Source organism: Ranitomeya imitator, chromosome 9 (assembly GCF_032444005.1).
Source record: "Ranitomeya imitator isolate aRanImi1 chromosome 9, aRanImi1.pri, whole genome shotgun sequence".
NCBI lineage: Eukaryota > Metazoa > Chordata > Amphibia > Anura > Dendrobatidae > Ranitomeya > Ranitomeya imitator.
In genome coordinates, this window is record NC_091290.1 from 113,952,023 (window position 1) to 113,969,685 (window position 17,663).

At 44.6% G+C, this 17,663-nt stretch overlaps 1 protein-coding gene across 1 annotated transcript in view; it reads left to right on the plus strand.

Annotated features, from left to right (window-relative positions):
* The window catches only part of ZNF423 (zinc finger protein 423), a 280,738-nt gene that overhangs the window by 231,541 nt on the left and 31,534 nt on the right, over positions 1–17,663 (plus strand). Inside the window, exon 6 of the mRNA XM_069738512.1 lies at positions 17,262–17,393. Within this exon, the coding sequence (XP_069594613.1) occupies positions 17,262–17,393 (132 nt within the window). The remainder of the gene's footprint in view (positions 1–17,261; positions 17,394–17,663) is intronic.

Below are 17,663 nucleotides of genomic sequence, written 5' to 3' on the forward strand. Positions count from 1 at the left end.
ATACAGATCTTCTCCAGATCTTTCAGGTTTCGGGGCTATCGCTGAGCAACAATGAGTTTCAGCTCCCTCCAAATATGTTCAGGTCTGGAGACTGGCTAAGCCACTCCATTACCTTGAAATGCTTCATGCAGAGCCACTCATTACTTTCCCTGACTGTGTGTTTTGGGTCATTGTCATACTGGAAGACCGAGCCACGACCCATCTTAAATGCTCTTACTGAGGAAAGGAGGTTGTTGGGCAAAATATTGCGATACATGATCCAATCCATCCTCCCTTCAATATGGTGCAGTCGTCCTGTCCCCTTTTCAGAAATGTTCCCCCAAAGTATGATGTTTCCCCCACATGCTTCACTGTTGGGATGGTGTTCTTGGAGTTGTACTCATCCTTCTTCTTCCTCCAAACATGGCAAGTGGAGTTGATGCCAAAAAGTTCTGTTTTTGTCTCATCTGACCATATGACCTTCTCCCATGCCTCCTTTGGATCATCCAGATGCTGATTGGCAAACTTCAAACTGGCCTGGACATGTGCTGTGTGAGCAGGGGAACCTTGTGTGCCCTGCAGGATTTTAATCTACTAGATGGTGGCCCGATTCTAACGCATCGGGTATTCTAGCATATGTATGTATGTATATAGCAGCCACATAGTATGTAGCACAGGCCACGTAGTATATAGGAGCTATGTAGTATATAGCAGACACGCAGTCTATAACACAGCCACGTAGTATATAACACAGCTCACGTAATATATAGCACAGGCCACGCAGTATATAACACAGGCCACGCAGTATATAACACAGGCCACGCTGTTATGATCAGGTGACCTTGGAGCAGCATGAAAAACTTTCACTGGAGTAGGTGGTAACTATACTGACCGCAAACCCTGATCTTATCACCGCAACTAGAAGTAGCCGTGGGGTGTGCCTAACAAAACCTAGACACCTCGACACAGCCGGAGGACTAAATACCCCTATAGATGGAAATAGGAATTTCTACCTTGCCTCAGAGCAGAACCCCAAAGGAAAGGCAGCCCCCCCACAAATATTGACTGTGAGTAGTAGAGGAAAAGACACACGCAGGCAGGAAACAGGATTTAGCAAATGAGGCACACACTAGCTAAATAGGAAAGGATAGGGCAGGATACTAAGCGGTCAGTATTAAAAATCCTTCCAAAAATATCCACAGCAGAAAATACAAAAACTCCACCATCTAACTAAAGATGTGGAGCGTATATCTGCAACTCCAGATAATCCAACAAGACTGAGAAAACACTGACAGTCTAAGCTGGACAAGAGAAAAACAAATGAATAGCACAGAATATAAGCACACTGCATGTGTGCCACAGAAACAAAAACCAGACACTTATCTTTGCTGAACTGGCAGCTAAGCAGGAGAAGCCAGAAAGTGATCCAACACTTCAGAAGAAACATTGACAACTGGCAAGGACTAATGAATCCTGCACACCTAAATATCCCAGTCAGAACTGCAATCAACAGATACACCTGGCCAGGACTGCGACTCAGAGACAACTGCATTCCCACCTACAACCACTGGAGGGAACCCAAGAGCAGAATTCACAACACCACGCAGTATATAACACAGGACACAGTATATAACAGTGGCCACGCAGTATATAACACAGCCCACACAGTATATAACACAGCCCACGTAGTATATAGCAGCCATGCAGTATATAACACAGCCCACGCAGTATATAACACAGCCCACGCAGTATATAGCAGCCACGCAGTATATAATACAGGCCACGCAGTATATAACAGTGGCCACGCAGTATATAACACAGGCCACTCAGTATATAACACAGCCCACGTAGTATATAGCAGCCACGCAGTATATAATACAGGCCACGCAGTATATAACAGTGGCCACGCAGTATATAACACAGGCCACTCAGTATATAACACAGCCCACGTAGTATATAGCAGCCACGCAGTATATAATACAGCCCACGCAGTATATAACACAGCCCACGTAGTATATAGCAGCCACGCAGTATATAACAGTGGCCACGCAGTATATAACAGTGGCCACGCAGTATATAACACAGGCCACACAGTATATAACACAGCCAACGTAGTATATAGCAGCCACGCAGTATATAACACAGCCCACGTAGTTTATAGGAGCCACGCAGTATATAACACAGCCCACGTAATATATAGCACATTCCACGCAGTATATAACACTGGCCACGTAGTATATAGCAGCCATGCAGTATATAGCAGTGTGGGCACCATATCCCTGTTAAAAAAGAATAATTAAAATAAAAAATAGTTACATACTCACCCGCCAGCGTCCAGTGAAGCTGTCCCGATGTGCACGCGGCTGTTGCCAGCTTTGTCTTCTGGGTAATTTCGCACTGCATCACTGCATGGGAACGGAAGCTGGCGGCATCCCCGTGCGCATCGGCGGATGACGGAAGGTGAAAATAGCAGGTTTTTTGTTTTTTTATTATTTTTAACAGATTTTTTTTACTATGCATGCTGCATAGGCAGCATCAATAGTAAAAAGTTGGTCACTCAGGGTTAATAGCAGCGTTGGCGGAGTGCGTTACCCGCGGCATAACATGGTCCGTTAACGCTGTCATTAACCCTGTGTGAGCGCTGACTTGAGGGGAGTATGGAGCGGGCGCCGGGCACTGACTGGACGGAAGTAGGGAGGGACTAATTCTTGGCCGGACTGTGCCTGTCGCTGATTGGTCGCGGCCTGACAATTATATATATATAGATGACGGCGTAGTATGTTATTAAGACCGGAGTCACACTACCATATAACATGGCCGAGTGCTATGCAATAAAACTTCGCATACACTCGGCTCCCTGTTATACAATGGGGCAGATCATATCTGTGATTATTTTCTCATGCCAATTCGGCATCAGAGAACGATCGCAGCACGCTGCAATTGTCAGCGAGTCTCTGCTCACTCACACCCAAACAAATCTATGGGTGCGAGTGAAACTTCGCACTGCACTCGGATACCACTCTCACTATGGATGCTATATGCTAGCATGACTCCGGCCTCAAAGTAATGTTCGAGACTGTGGTCCCAACTCTCTTCAGGCCATTGACCAGGCTTTCCTGTGTAGATTTGGGCTGATTCCTGACCGTTCTCAGAATCATCCTTACCCCACGAGACGAGATCCTGCATGAAGCCCCAGACTGAGGAAGATTGACAGTCCTCTCGTGTGTCACTATGGGCCCAGTGTGGGATTTTCCTGATGTTTTTGGCTGATTTGCAACTTTTGAAAAAAAAATAAATTAACATTTTGTTCAAATGTGCCTTAATCTCCACCGAGACGGGGTTTTTTTTTGTTCTGCAGAAATTTTTCTCCAGTTTTAGGTCCTCCAAAAAAGTCTCATGAGTATTTGGCTAAAAAAATGAATACCAGAGGAACAAAACAAATGTGATTTAAAAAAGATGTTTCGGGATTGAAATGTTTTTGACAATTTACGGAAATTTGCCAAATTTGTGCAAGAAACTTTATAGAGTCTTCTGAGGGTATATTGTTGTGCCCAGTTGTCGGCCCACCCCACAAACGCTCCGTCTGTGCCTAGGATCCCCCCTCGCAGTCTTTACAGAGGTTAATTTGTAACAAGCTGCAGGGATCGTTAGAGAATTGTAGCCTGAACCTGTGTTCTTACGCGCAGTCCCCCCGAGATGTAGATTTGCGTTTATCCGGAATTAGCCTTGTTTTGTCCGGTGTCGCCCTACAACACCCTCTATTTTTTAATTTATTTTTTTACCTAACTACGACCAGATTATTTTTCTAGCTGTGGCCCCAAGTGGCCCATGTGAAAAAAAAAAAAAAAAAGCGAAGGGTCAGTTACAAGGTTGAGTTCTTTCAGTGTTTCCATAGCAACTGACCTAATGCAAACCCTGGAGACTTTTGGAAGGCTCCCTAGGTGATAAACTCGCTGTCCGTACCATCAATCCCAAGCCTTTGAGAACCCCAGCGTGCCTCATTGTCAGAGAGCTGTTTTGATAAGCATCTCTGTCCCCTCTGTGTCAAGGTAGGACTCCGAGACCTCATTTGTGCCTTCGGAGCCCCCAGGAGCTGCTGGATGGTCCCGTTTTTTTTTTTTTTCGCTTGACACACATCGGAGCACAACCTCACGGGAAATAAATAAAGGGAGCTCAGCGTTTTCCTCATGGATTAATTAGAAAGTAGGTAGGAGCAGGAATATAGGGCAGGCGGAGAGATTTGGTGATACAGAAATAAACAGGGAGAGGACGGATTTCTTTTTTTCGACGAGCACAATATAGCAACAAAAATCCACGTGAAGCCCGTGCTTTAATTTCTTCCCAGTCCCATATAGGCATGAGCAGATTCCATGACTTCTCTCCTACCGTTGGCCTCTGTCCCCATTGCCGGAAGCTCGAACTTCCCGATACGGTGATGGTATTAAATATTACATCTCCGACATGGATAACTAGTCATTTCCAGCATTAATGTGCCACTATTCCTATTTACTGCTTGCCTTCCTACAGACGGTGACCTGCAGAGATGGCACGAGGGTGAAACACCATCGAGGTCACACAAACGTCTGAAAAAACATCCAGAATCAAACGGATGATTTAATTTTTACCTGTATTGTCATCTTTTTTCAGACACTAACATTGCTGTGTGCACCCGTTCAGGATTTTTCATGTTTTTTTTTAGCATTTTTTCGCTATAAAAACGCTTTAAAAAAACACATACGTAAGCATCCCGTCATTTATAATGCATTCCGCAATTTTTGTGCATATGTTGCGTTTTTTTCCGCGGTAAAAACCGCAGCATGTTCATTAATTTTGCGGATTTTTTTTGCAGAAAAACGCGTGCAGATTTCTTGTAGAAAACGTCCGGTTTTGTTCAGGAAGTTTCTGCAAGAAATCCTGACGTGTGCACATAGCCGTACAAGACCTAAAACGGTTTCCTATGTTAAGAAAAACGCAACGTGTGAATGTACGGTGCGATGGCCTTTGGATATGGAGGTGGCTCTTCTGCTGGCCTGTGAGCCACAAATGGCTCCATACACTGAAGTATATATTTGTTTGCTCGGCTTTTATATACTGGGGTCCCGAGACCAGACCCTTCCTGGGTCACCGCTCTATGATGTTTGTGTCTTGTTCGCCCATCTTGGGTTAATTGTCTTCCTTCTGCACGCGACCCGTCACACGCTTAATAATGTCAGTGGAATAGTCTAAAAATATAATTAGATTTTTTTTTAACTAAATGACTATAATCCTCATCATTGTAAAAGTTCCGGCTCCGTTTTTAGCGTTCATATTTCTCAACATGGTACATAGCTGTAGCTAGTTAATGATCCATTGTCATGTCTCTAAAGCCTGTGATTGCCTACTTTTTCGGCCACACAGCGACGCCGGCATTGTGCTCACAAGGAGATTTGCTTAATGTAAAGAATAAAAAAAAAATTAAAAAAAATAAGCCGCTATGGAGAATTAGTACAGGGTCTCAAGTTACAGCCTAATGACAAGGGGCGCAGCAGCGACAATCCTTCTGAGCATATACGCGCTTGCTCATTTCTACATCTGTAGCCATTAACGAGCTGTAGATTGGCACAATTAGAAAAGCAATTGATGCATCAGCTAAATACTTATTATTAATTACATTGCATGCCCACCAGGAGGTTGCTGTAATTGACGCAGCCCGTAAGAATTGTCGAAGGCAACTGTGACTCATTTGCTTGGCTTAGGAATGATAAAAAAAACTATTTTATTTATTTAAATTTTTTATTTTATTTTTTTATTTAATTTTTATTTCATTTTACTTTTTTTGTTTACTTTTTTATTTTTCATTTTATTTTTTAAATTTATTTAAATTTTTTATTTTACTTTTTTTTTTTTTTATTTCATTTTACTTTTTTTGTTTACTTTTTTATTTTTTATTTTATTTTTATTTATTTTAATTTAATTTTATTTATTTTTTTATTTAATTTTTATGTGTTTTTTAATTTTTATGTATTTTTTATGTTTATTTTTTTCTATTTCCTTGGCAGAAATTGCCCACTTTTACTTCTCCAGTCTCTCCATCCTTGGGAATCTATTTGATTAAGTGATTGCAGCCTGAATGTAAATGCACTGCGCGCCGGCAGAACACGCCAAGTCGGATGCATTTGAAGAACGAGCATTGTGTAGTCAGTGCGGGGAGGTCAATGCCTCGCTAACAGGCACTAAATTATGTGCCAAAAAAAAAAAACATTATACAAATTCCTGCCTTTGACATCTGCAGGCACCGCCCAGGTTTCACCTTCAGAATTCACATAATCGGCTCTGATTTGTATCTGTGTCCCCCCTCCCTTCCAGACCGTTATGGAAATAAGTAGTTGTCTGTCAAGGATCAAATGCTTTTGCAGACAAAAGTAGGTAGTGAGAACATTACAGGATACTATCATCTCCCCATGATACTCGTGCACAAAGCTCTCTCTGTGCCTCTTTTGGCCTGACATAGTTTCAGCCTGACAGAATCCAGCAGGCCCGCTTGTTTTAAACAAGAGCACATCCTATTATTTTTTTGAGTAGTGAAGTGGAAAATGAATGCTTATTACTCCGCTATCCAATTTTTTTTCCCTTTTTTTTTTTTTTCTTTAAGATAATCGTATTTTCACCACTCGCTGCTAATGGATCGCATTTAACTTCTTCAACATCATTCGGGTTCAAACAGAATTTGGAATAGTTTTCTACATTTTTTTTTTTCTTCTAATATTTGGTTTTTGTTTAAAAAAAAAAAAAAGTTGAAATTCATTCAAACGATCAAGAAGTTTTCACCAAAAATTGTGCAAATTTACATGAGAAAAGGATTAACGTAAATATTTACACAAAACATTTCCGAAATGTAAATATTTACCGAAAGAAAGACAAAACATTTCTGTTGTGTAAACAATGACCATTTTTTTGGATTTAAGAATGTTTTTGTGTTCGCTGTTGTCCTTTCTTACTATACTGCGCCTGTAATAAAGAAACCTATAAACACACGGGGTAAAGCCTTGTGCCTTCCGTGTTCGCAGACGCAGACAGCGCATTATCTCTGACACTGGCTTGTCACATGAAGGGAGCGAGGGCTGTGTTAAGATGTCACATGCACCTATGTGTTCATACATTATTCACTAGGCCTCCTTTGTGAGATGTGTGTCCACATAAGTGTTTGATTTTTATTTTTTTTCTTCTCCTGCACAAAGCTCTCTACCGTGCAACGTCTAAAAGTGCAAATCTACCTAGAAAAGGCGACGATTGTGCAAATATATTAATCTTATCACACAACAATGGTTATTGTTTGTTGTTTTTCAGCATAAAAAAAACCTAATGGAATCCTACGCCTGCTCTATAAGATCCCTTGGGTTACCAGGGGGGGAAGTCTTTACTATTCTGCAGATCATTTGAAAATCTAATTGCCTCATCACGACTGGGATGTAATACAATGCCAAACTCTTGTGCTGATCAATGGCCGTAAAAGCTGTCATAAAAAGGGCATTTATATAAAAATGCTATCAAATATAGGTGTGTGTGTATATAATATATGTATGTGTGTATATAATGAGTGTATAATGTGATTGTGTGTATATATGTGTGTACTAGCTATTGAACCCGTTCTACGCCCGGGTGGCGAGCATTTATATTGGTATATGGTCTCCATCCTGGTATGTGCTGCTCCATCCTGCGCCCCCATCCTGTCATTTGCTGCTCCCATCCTGTCATTTGCTGCTCCCATCCTGCGCCCGTTCTGTCATTTGCTGCTCCCATCCTGCGTCCCCGTTCTGTCATGTGCTGCTGCCATCCTGCGCCCGTTCTGTCATGTGCTGCTGCCATCCTGCGCCCGTTCTGTCATGTGCTGCTGCCATCCTGCGCCCGTTCTGTCATGTGCTGCTGCCATCCTGCGCCCGTTCTGTCATGTGCTGCTGCCATCCTGCGCCCGTTCTGTCATGTGCTGCTGCCATCCTGCGCCCGTTCTGTCATGTGCTGCTGCCATCTTGCGCCCGTTCTGTCATGTGCTGCTGCCATCCTGCGCCCGTTCTGTCATGTGCCGCTCCCATCCTGCGCCCGTTCTGTCATGTGCTGCTGCCATCCTGCGCCCGTTCTGTCGTGCTGCTGCCATCCTGCGCCCGTTCTGTCATGTGCTGCTGCCATCCTGCGCCCGTTCTGTCATGTGCTGCTGCCATCCTGCGCCCGTTCTGTCATGTGCTGCTGCCATCCTTCGCCCGTTCTGTCATGTGCTGCGGCCATCCTGCGCCCGTTCTGTCATGTGCTGCGGCCATCCTGCGCCCGTTCTGTCATGTGCTGCTGCCATCCTGCGCCCGTTCTGTCATGTGCTGCTCCCATCCTGCGCCACCATTGTATTATATGCCCCCCGCTCCAGTGTGTATGCCCCCGAATGCTGCTGCCATATAAAAAAAAAAAAAATACCATACTCACCTATCGTCCGGCTCCACTGCAGGTATGTCTTCAAGAAAATGGCGCCGGAAAGCGGGGACTGCGCAGGCGCCGATTCCGGCAGCAGGAATCGGCGCCTGCGCAGTCCGCGCCCTCCGGAGCCGGGAGCAGAGGAGCCGGGAGACGGAGCCGCAAGCAGCGCTGGAACCGGGAAAGGTGAGTATACTTACCCTCCCTCCTGGCGGTCCCTGACTCTCCGGTGGAGATCGCGGTATGCGTTCAGTGCTTACGCATACCGCGATCTCCCGGGAGCGTCGCTCTGTGAGGCCCAGACTGCGCCGGCGCTTGCGCAGTCTATAGAGGCTTCGGACAGAGTGACGCTCCCAGCGTTATATTATAGATATGTGTGTGTATATATATATATAATGTATGTGTGTGTTTATATATATATATATATATATATATATATATATATATATATATATATATATAGGTATGTATAATATATAATAATCAGTAGGTATTTGGAATTTGGGAGGAAACCGGAGAACCCGGAGGAAACCCACGCAAACACGGAGAGAACATACAAACTGTTTGCAGATGTCCTTGGTGGGATTAGAACCCAGGACTCCAGCGCTGCAAGGCTGCAGTGCTAACTACTGCGCCACCATGCTGCCCATAGTTTTCGAATTTCCACAAAAATGTAAAATAACCAATAGATTTCGTTCAACTTCACAATTGTGTTCCACTTGTTGTTGATTCTTCACCAAAAATTTACTTTTGGTATCTTTGTTTGAAGCATGATATGTGGGAAAAGGTTGAAAAGTTCCAGGGGGCCGAATACTTTCGCAAGGCACTGTATATGTGGTTGTTTATATATAATGTGTATGTCTATATATGTGCACATGTATATGTACTCTTGTATGTGTGTTTATATACAGTGGGGAGAATAAGTGTTTGATACTCTGCCGATTTCGCAAGTTTTCCCACCTACAAAGAATGGAGAGGTCTGTAATTTTTATCATAGGTACACTTCACCTGTGAGAGAAAGAATCTAAAAATAAAAAATTCCTGAAAATCACATTGTATGATTTTCACATGCTTCAAGCAATAAAATGCAATTTATTTAATTTTTTGATCACCTACCAACCAGATCTCTCACAGACCTGTTAGTTTTATTTAAGAAGCCCTTCTACTCTGCACTCATTACCTGTATTAATTGCACCTGCTTGAACTCATTACCTGTATAAAGACACCTGTCCACACAATCAATCACACTCCAACCTCTCCACCATGGCCAAGATCAAAGAGCTGTTTAAGGACACCAGGGACAAATTATAGACCTGCACAAGGCTGGGATGGGCTACAGAACAATAGGCAAGCAGCTTGGTGAGGAGGTAACAACTGTTAGAAAGTGGAAGAAACACAAATGTTGTTCTTCCTCGGTCTGGGGCTTCATGCAGGATCTCGCCTCGTGGGGTAAGGATGATTCTTAGAAAGGTCAGGAATCAGCCCAGAACTACATGGGAGGGCCTGGTCAATAACCTGAAGAGAGCTGGGACCACAGTCTCAAACATTAGCGATAGTAACACACCATGCCGTCATTGATTAAAATCCGGCAGAGCATGCAAGATCCCCCTGCTCATGCCAGAACATGTCCAAGCCCGCTTGAAGTTCACGTATGACCATCTGAATGATCCGGAGGAGACATGGAAGATGGTCATGTGGTCAGATGAGACCAAATTATAACTTTTTGATATCAACTCCACTTGCTCTGTTCGGAGGAAGAAGGATGAGTACCACCCCAACCATGAAGCGTGGTGGGGGAAACATCATACTTTGGGGTGCTTTTCTGAAAAGGGGACAGGACAACTGAACCATATTGAAGGGAGGATGGATGGGGTCATGTATTGTGAAATTTTGGCCAACAACCTCCTTCCCTCAGTAAGAGTATTGCAGATGGGTCGTGGCTGGGTCAAAAAATCATACAAATTGATTTTCTGTTTTTCATTTTTAGATTTTGTCTCTCACAGTTGAAACATACCTCCCAACCGTCCCGGATCCAGCAGGACTGTCCCGATTTTGACAGTCAGCCCCGCGTTCCCAGGCAGGACATTAGTTGTCCCGCACTGGTTGGGAGGTGTGTAATATCATCCGGTCAGCTCCCTGAGTCCCTGCACCCGCAGATCAGCACACCCCATATTGGCTGCTTTGTGCGCACAGGACCTGTGATGAGGTCACAGGATGGGAGGAGTCAGGGGGTCACATGATCGGGAGGACCTCCGTATACAGGACTCTGCTGGTTGTCATGGCGCCAGACAAGGGTAAGCGTAAGTGTGAGGTCAGGAGGTGTTTACAGTGTGGATGTAGCAGAGCCGTGTGTGTACGAGGTGTATGGATCGGAGCAGTGTGTGAAAGGTGTATGGAGCAGAGTCGTGTGTGTACGAGGTGTATGGAGCGGAGCCATGTGTGTAAGAGGTGTGCGGATCGGAGCAGAGTGTGAAAGGTGTATGGAGCAGAGTCGTGTGTGTACGAGGTGTACGGAGCGGAGCCACATGTGTACGAGGTGTATGGAGCAGAGCCATGTGTGTACAAGGTATACAGAGCGGAGCAGCGTGTGCAATGTGTATGGAGCGGAGCCGTGTGTCTACGAGGTGTACAGAGCGGAGCCGTGTGTGTATGAGGTATACGGAGTGGAGCCGTGTGTGAGATGTACGTAGCGGAGCTGTGTGTGTACGAGGTGTACGGAGCGGAGCCGCATGTGCAAGGTGTATGGAGCGCAGTCGTGTGTGTACGAGGTTTACAGAGCGGAGCCGTGTGTGTACGAGATGTATGGAGAGGAGCCGTGTGTGTATGAGGTGTACAGAGCAGAGCCGTGTGCATATGAGGTGTATGGGGAGGAGCCGTGTGTGTATGAGGTGTACGGAGCGGAGCCTTATGTGCAAGGTGTATGGAGCGGAGTCGTGTGTGTACGGGGTGTATGGAGCGGAGTTGCATGTGTACGAGGTGTGCGGAGCACAGCCGCATATGCAAGGTGTATGGAGCGCAGTCGTGTGTGTACGAGGTGTACGGAGCGGAGCCGTGTGTGTACGAGGTGTATGGAGCGGAGCCGCATGTGCAAGGTGTATGGAGCGCAGTTGTGTGTGTACGAGGTTTACAGAGCGGAGCCGTGTGTGTACGAGATGTATGGAGAGGAGCCGTGTGTGTATGAGGTGTACAGAGCAGAGCCGTGTGCATATGAGGTGTATGGGGAGGAGCCGTGTGTGTATGAGGTGTACGGAGCGGAGCCTTATGTGCAAGGTGTATGGAGCGGAGTCGCATGTGTACGAGGTGTATGGAGCGGACGCTGGCTGTGTCGGATCGGAGCAGATATTGCTCCGCGCTTTGACACTGACTGGCACAGGAGACATGGAGAGGTCTTTACAGTGGAGTATCACAGCTGCAGTGACGTGAGCAGTCAGCGGCGCAGCTGGATGACACCATTCAGCGCCGTGGGAGGCTGCTGCGAGGGTGCGCGGTGAAAGGTGTGTGTAGTGATGGAGAAGGCAATGATGGAGGTGGGGTAACCATGTGTGGTCATTATACTGTACCCAGCATTGTGTGGGGCCATTATACTGTATGGAGAATCGTGTGGGGCCATTATACTGTATGGACAATCACGTGGGGCAAGTATACTGTACGCAGCATCATGTGGGGCCATTATACAGTATGGAACATAATGTGGCCATTAAAACAGTATGGAGCATTATGTGTGGCCAATTTTCAGTATGGGGCACTGTGTGGCCATTATACAGTATGGAGCATCATGTGGAGCCATTATACAGTAAGGAACATCATATGTGTCCATTATACAGTATGGAGCATCATGTGTGGCCATTATACAGTATGCAGCATCATGTGTGGCCATTATAGAGTACGAAGCATCATGTGGGGCTATTACACAGTATGGAGCATAATGTGGCCATTATACAGTATGGAGCATCATGTGTGGCCATTATACAGTATGGAGCATCAAGTGTAGCCATTATACAGTATGGAGCATCATGTGGCCATTATACAGTATGGAGCATCATGTGTGGCCATTATACAGTGTGGAGCACTGTGTGGCCAATATACAGTATGGAGCATCATGTGGAGCCATTATACAGTATGGAGCATCATGTGTGGCCATTATACTGTATGCAGCATCATGTGGGCCATTATACTCTATGGAGCATCTCATGGGGCCAGTACACTGTATGCAGCATCATTTGGGGCCATTATATAGTATGGCACATCATGTGTGGCCATTATACAGTATGGAGCATCACTTGGGGCCAGTACACTGTACGCAGCATCATTTGGGGCCATTATACAGTATGGAGCATCATGTGTGGCCATTATACAGTATGCAGCATCATGTGGGCCCATTATACTGTATGGAGCATCACGTGAGGCCTGTACACTGTACGCAGCATCATTTAGGGCCATTATACAGTATGGAGCATCATGTTTGGCCATTATACAGTATGCAGCATCATGTAGGCCCATTATACTGTATGGAGCATCACGTCGGGCCAGTACACTGTACGCAGCATCATTTGGGGCCATTATACAGTATTGAGCATCATGTGTTGCCGTTATATAGTATTGAGCATCATGTGTGGCCATTATACAGTATGGAGCATCATGTGTGGCCATTATACAGTATGGAGCATCATGTGGCCATTATACAGTATGGAGCATCATGTGTGTCCATTATACAGTGTGGAGCACTGTGTTGCCAATATACAGTATGGAGCTTCATGTGGAGCCATTATACAGTATGGAGCATCATGTGTGGCCATTATACTGTATGCAGCATCATGTGGGCCCATTATACTCTATGGAGCATCACGTGGGGCCAGTACACTGTATGCAGCATCATTTGGGGCCATTATGCAGTATGGAGCATCATGTGTGGCCATTATACAGTATGCAGCATCATGTGGGCCCATTATACTGTATGGAGCATCACGTGAGGCCTGTACACTGTACGCAGCATCATTTAGGGCCATTATACAGTATGGAGCATCATGTGTGGCCATTATACAGTATGGAGCATCACTTGGGGCCAGAACACTGTACGCAGCATCATTTGGGGCCATTATACAGTATGGAGCATCATGTGTGTCCATTATACAGTATGCAGCATCATGTGGGCCCATTATACTGTATGGAGCATCACGTGAGGCCTGTACACTGGACGCAGCATCATTTAGGGCCATTATACAGTATGGAGCATCATGTTTGGCCATTATACAGTATGCAGCTTCATGTAGGCCTATTATACTGTATGGAGCATCACGTGGGGCCAGTGCACTGTACGCAGCATAATTTGGGTCTATTATACAGTATAGAGCATCATGTGTGGCCATTATACAGTATGGAGCATCACGTGGGGCCAGTACACTGTACGCAGCATCATTTGGGGCCATTATACAGTATTGAGCGTCATGTGTTGCCGTTATATAGTATTGAGCATCATGTGTGGCCATTATACAGTATGGAGCATCATGTGTGGCCATTATACAGTATGGAGCACTGTGTGGCCATTATACAGTGTGGAGCACTGTGTGGCCATTATACAGTATGGAGCATCATGTGTGGCCATTATACAGTATGGAGCATCATGTGTTGCCATTATACAGTATGGAGCACTGTTGTGAATTCTGTGGCAGAGCTCCCTCCTGTGGTCACAAGTGGTACTTCGGCTGATTCTGTCTATGAGCTTCCGTTGGTGGATGTGAGTGGTACTGTGGCTTCTGAGTTTCCTTCCTCAGGTGATGTGGTGAAGTCGTTAGGTGCTGCTCTATTTAACTCCACCTAGTGCTTTGCTCCTGGCCTCCAGTCAATGTTCTAGTATTGGTCTTGCTTCCTCCTGGATCGTTCCTGTGGCCTGTCTGCTCTGCATAAGCTAAGTTTTGCTTGTGTTATTTTTGTTTGCTATTTTTTCTGTCCAGCTTGCATTATTGGTTTTTCTTGCTTGCTGGAAGCTCTGGGACGCAGAGGGAGCACCTCCGTACCGTTAGTCGGTGCGGAGGGTCTTTTTGCCCCCTCTGCGTGGTTGTTTGTAGGGTTTTGTGTTGACCGCAAAGCAATCTTTCCTATCCTCGGTCTCTTCAGTAAGTCGGGCCTCACTTTGCTAAATTTATTTCATCTCTGCGTTTGTATTTTCATCTCAACTCAGTCATTATATGTGGGGGGCTGCCTTTTCCTTTGGGGTATCTCTCTGAGGCAAGATAGGCTTATTTTTCTATCTTCAGGGCTAGCTAGTTTCTCAGGCTGTGCTCGAGGCGCATAGGTCTGGTCAGGAGCGCTCCACGGCTACCTCTAGTGTGGTTGGATAGGATTAGGGATTGCGGTCAGCAGAGTTCCCACGTCTCAGAGCTCGTCCTATGTTTTTTGGCCATTATACAGTATGGAGCATCATTTGTGGCCATTATACAGTATGGAGCACTGTGTGGCCATTATACAGTATGGAGCACTGTGTGGCCATTATACAGTATGGAGCACTGTGTGGCCATTATACAGTATGGAGCACTGTGTGGCCATTATACAGTATGGAGCATCATGTGTGGCCATTATACAGTATGGAGCACTGTGTGGCCATTATACAGTATGGAGCATCATGTGTGGCCATTATACAGTATGGAGCATCATGTGTGGCCATTATACAGTATGGAGCATCATGTGTGGCCATTATACAGTATGGAGCACTGTGTGGCCATTATACAGTATTGAGCATCATGTGTGGCCATTATACAGTATGGAGCACTGTGTGGCCATTATACAGTATGGAGCATCATGTGTGGCCATTATACAGTATGGAGCACTGTGTGGCCATTATACAGTATGGAGCACTGGGTGGCCATTATACAGTATGGAGCATCATGTGTGGCCATTATACAGTATGGAGCACTGTGTGGCCATTATACAGTATGGAGCATCATGTGTGGCCATTATACAGTATGGAGCACTGTGTGGCCATATTTTTTTGTTTAGAATTATTGTTTACGAAACATTGTGATCAGAAGTGCTAAATGGGTGTGGTTGGGGCGTGACTAGTTGTGAAATGGGTGTGGTCAGAGGTGTGGCTAAAATTTCCTGCGGCGCGCGCGCACGCCGCTAACTTTGTCCCTCTTTCCCTTCCTCGAAAGTTGGGAGGTATAGTTGAAGGGTAACGAAAAAGAAAATCCAGCTCACCATAGTAACAGGGCGTGGGGAATCCAAAAAGCAAAAAAAAAATATCCAGCTCAACGAGACAGTGAAAAGTAAAAACTTGGTACTATATTCACTTCATATAGAAGCAGAGGATAAAAACATCAGCACAATAAGGATAAAAACACTATCTACGCGTTTCAGGTGGCAAAGCACCCTTAATCATGATATCATGATTAAGGGTGCTTTGCCACCTGAAACGCGTAGATAGATAGTGTTTTTATCCTTATTGTGCTGATGTTTTTATCCTCTGCTTCTATATGAAGTGAATATAGTACCAAGTTTTTACTTTTCACTGTCTCGTTGAGCTGGATATTCTTCTTTTATAGTTGAAGGGTGCCTATGATAAAAATTACAGACCTCTCCATTCTTTCTAGGGGGGAAAACTTCCAAAATGGGCAGGGAATTAAATGCTTATTTTCCCCACTCAAAACAAGTGAATGTATAATAAATGTGTGTGTATGTAAATATATATGTAAATTTTGTGCTGAATGTTTATATCATTATTTTCATGATCGATAATTTATATATTACTATTCCTTTTAATGTCATTGCAAAGTATGAATTCTTCTGAAAAATATGACTTGGGACAAAGTTTTTCTTTTGATTTAGTGTATAGTTTTTTGCTATAAACAGAGTGAAAATGTTTTTATCCCTAGGTATCACTCCCCTCTTCTAGTGATCATACATGAGGTTATAGTTGTGTCCCGGGGGAGTGGTCACTATACAGAGGGGCTATGTTTATTTCCATATTTATATAGCACATGGATGTCTCCTATCCATAGGTATCAGCGGAGTCCATAGAGGTTATTCCATAATTCTGTTGGTTTCTAAATATTCTCAACGCCTCTACTTTTTTTTTTTTTTAAGGTGAATTAATAGAAATGTTATCGTTCTGGTTTTTAGATATTAAAATATTTCTGTTTCTGATGCATCATTCTCTTAGCCATATATAATTCAGCCGGGTCCGAGACCCTCATGCAGGTTGTCCTAGGACTATAATAAAGAAGACAGGCGATTCTTGCCAATCACCTGTATAAAAATTAGAAACTTTTCTTTTATCCTATAAAATTGTGTGCGTCTGTTTTTCTCGACCTGTTCGGCTACAATATATATTCTCTGTCATATGTTATGACCTCATTTGACCCAATGGATCTTCTAAAAAAAAAAAAAAAAGCAGGAGAATTCGGACCGGTGCGGGTTTTCTCTGCAGCAAACACCTGTTAATATACCGTATATATGTTTTGTCGCCTAACACGGCTTGACTAATGTTTCCTAACAAGGAAGTAAATTGTTTGAAAAAGCAGCCTGCAGCATTCACAGGGTGTATCAATGCTTGTGTGACAGTCCTGCGATCGGCACGAAACATGGAAGGTCCCTAGACTGTAGAACAAAGATGTACAGAACGCGCCTTGAGTTAGCGCTGCGCGCCGCTCCTGCCGTGCACAGGGCAGACCTAGGGCTTTCCATGCACACTGGATGGATGGAATGTCAGCTTTTCCTTTTGCATCGGATGAACTTTAATTGCGATGAGATGTGGTGTGCGACTGCAGATTTTGGCTGTCGGAGTATACTGCTGCATTTCCGATCCTAATCTGCTGTGTCACTAACAAGTGTGCATCATTTGAACCTTGCAGAGGAAGGAATCAATCACGAGTGCAAGCTGTGCAACCAGATGTTTGACTCTCCGGCGAAGCTCCTGTGTCACCTGATTGAGCACAGCTTTGAAGGCATGGGAGGAACCTTTAAATGCCCCGTTTGTTTTACAGGTAAGGGTTAAATTTAGCAGATTCCGGCGTTTCGCGGCCCCAGGTGACTTCATCCGTAGCACCGGGCTCTTTTGATGTCTCCATTAGCCAAATCCGATCCGCTCATCTGCCAGGATCCTGATTTGAGTCTGGCTCACGTCTTTTTTTTAATTTGCGTTCCAAGACATTTCACGTTTCGGGATTATTGTATATTTGATACTGTTTTTTTGGCCTGATTTTTACTGCAGATGATGTCATAGGGAAGCCATACAATGGAGACTGGATTTCCCA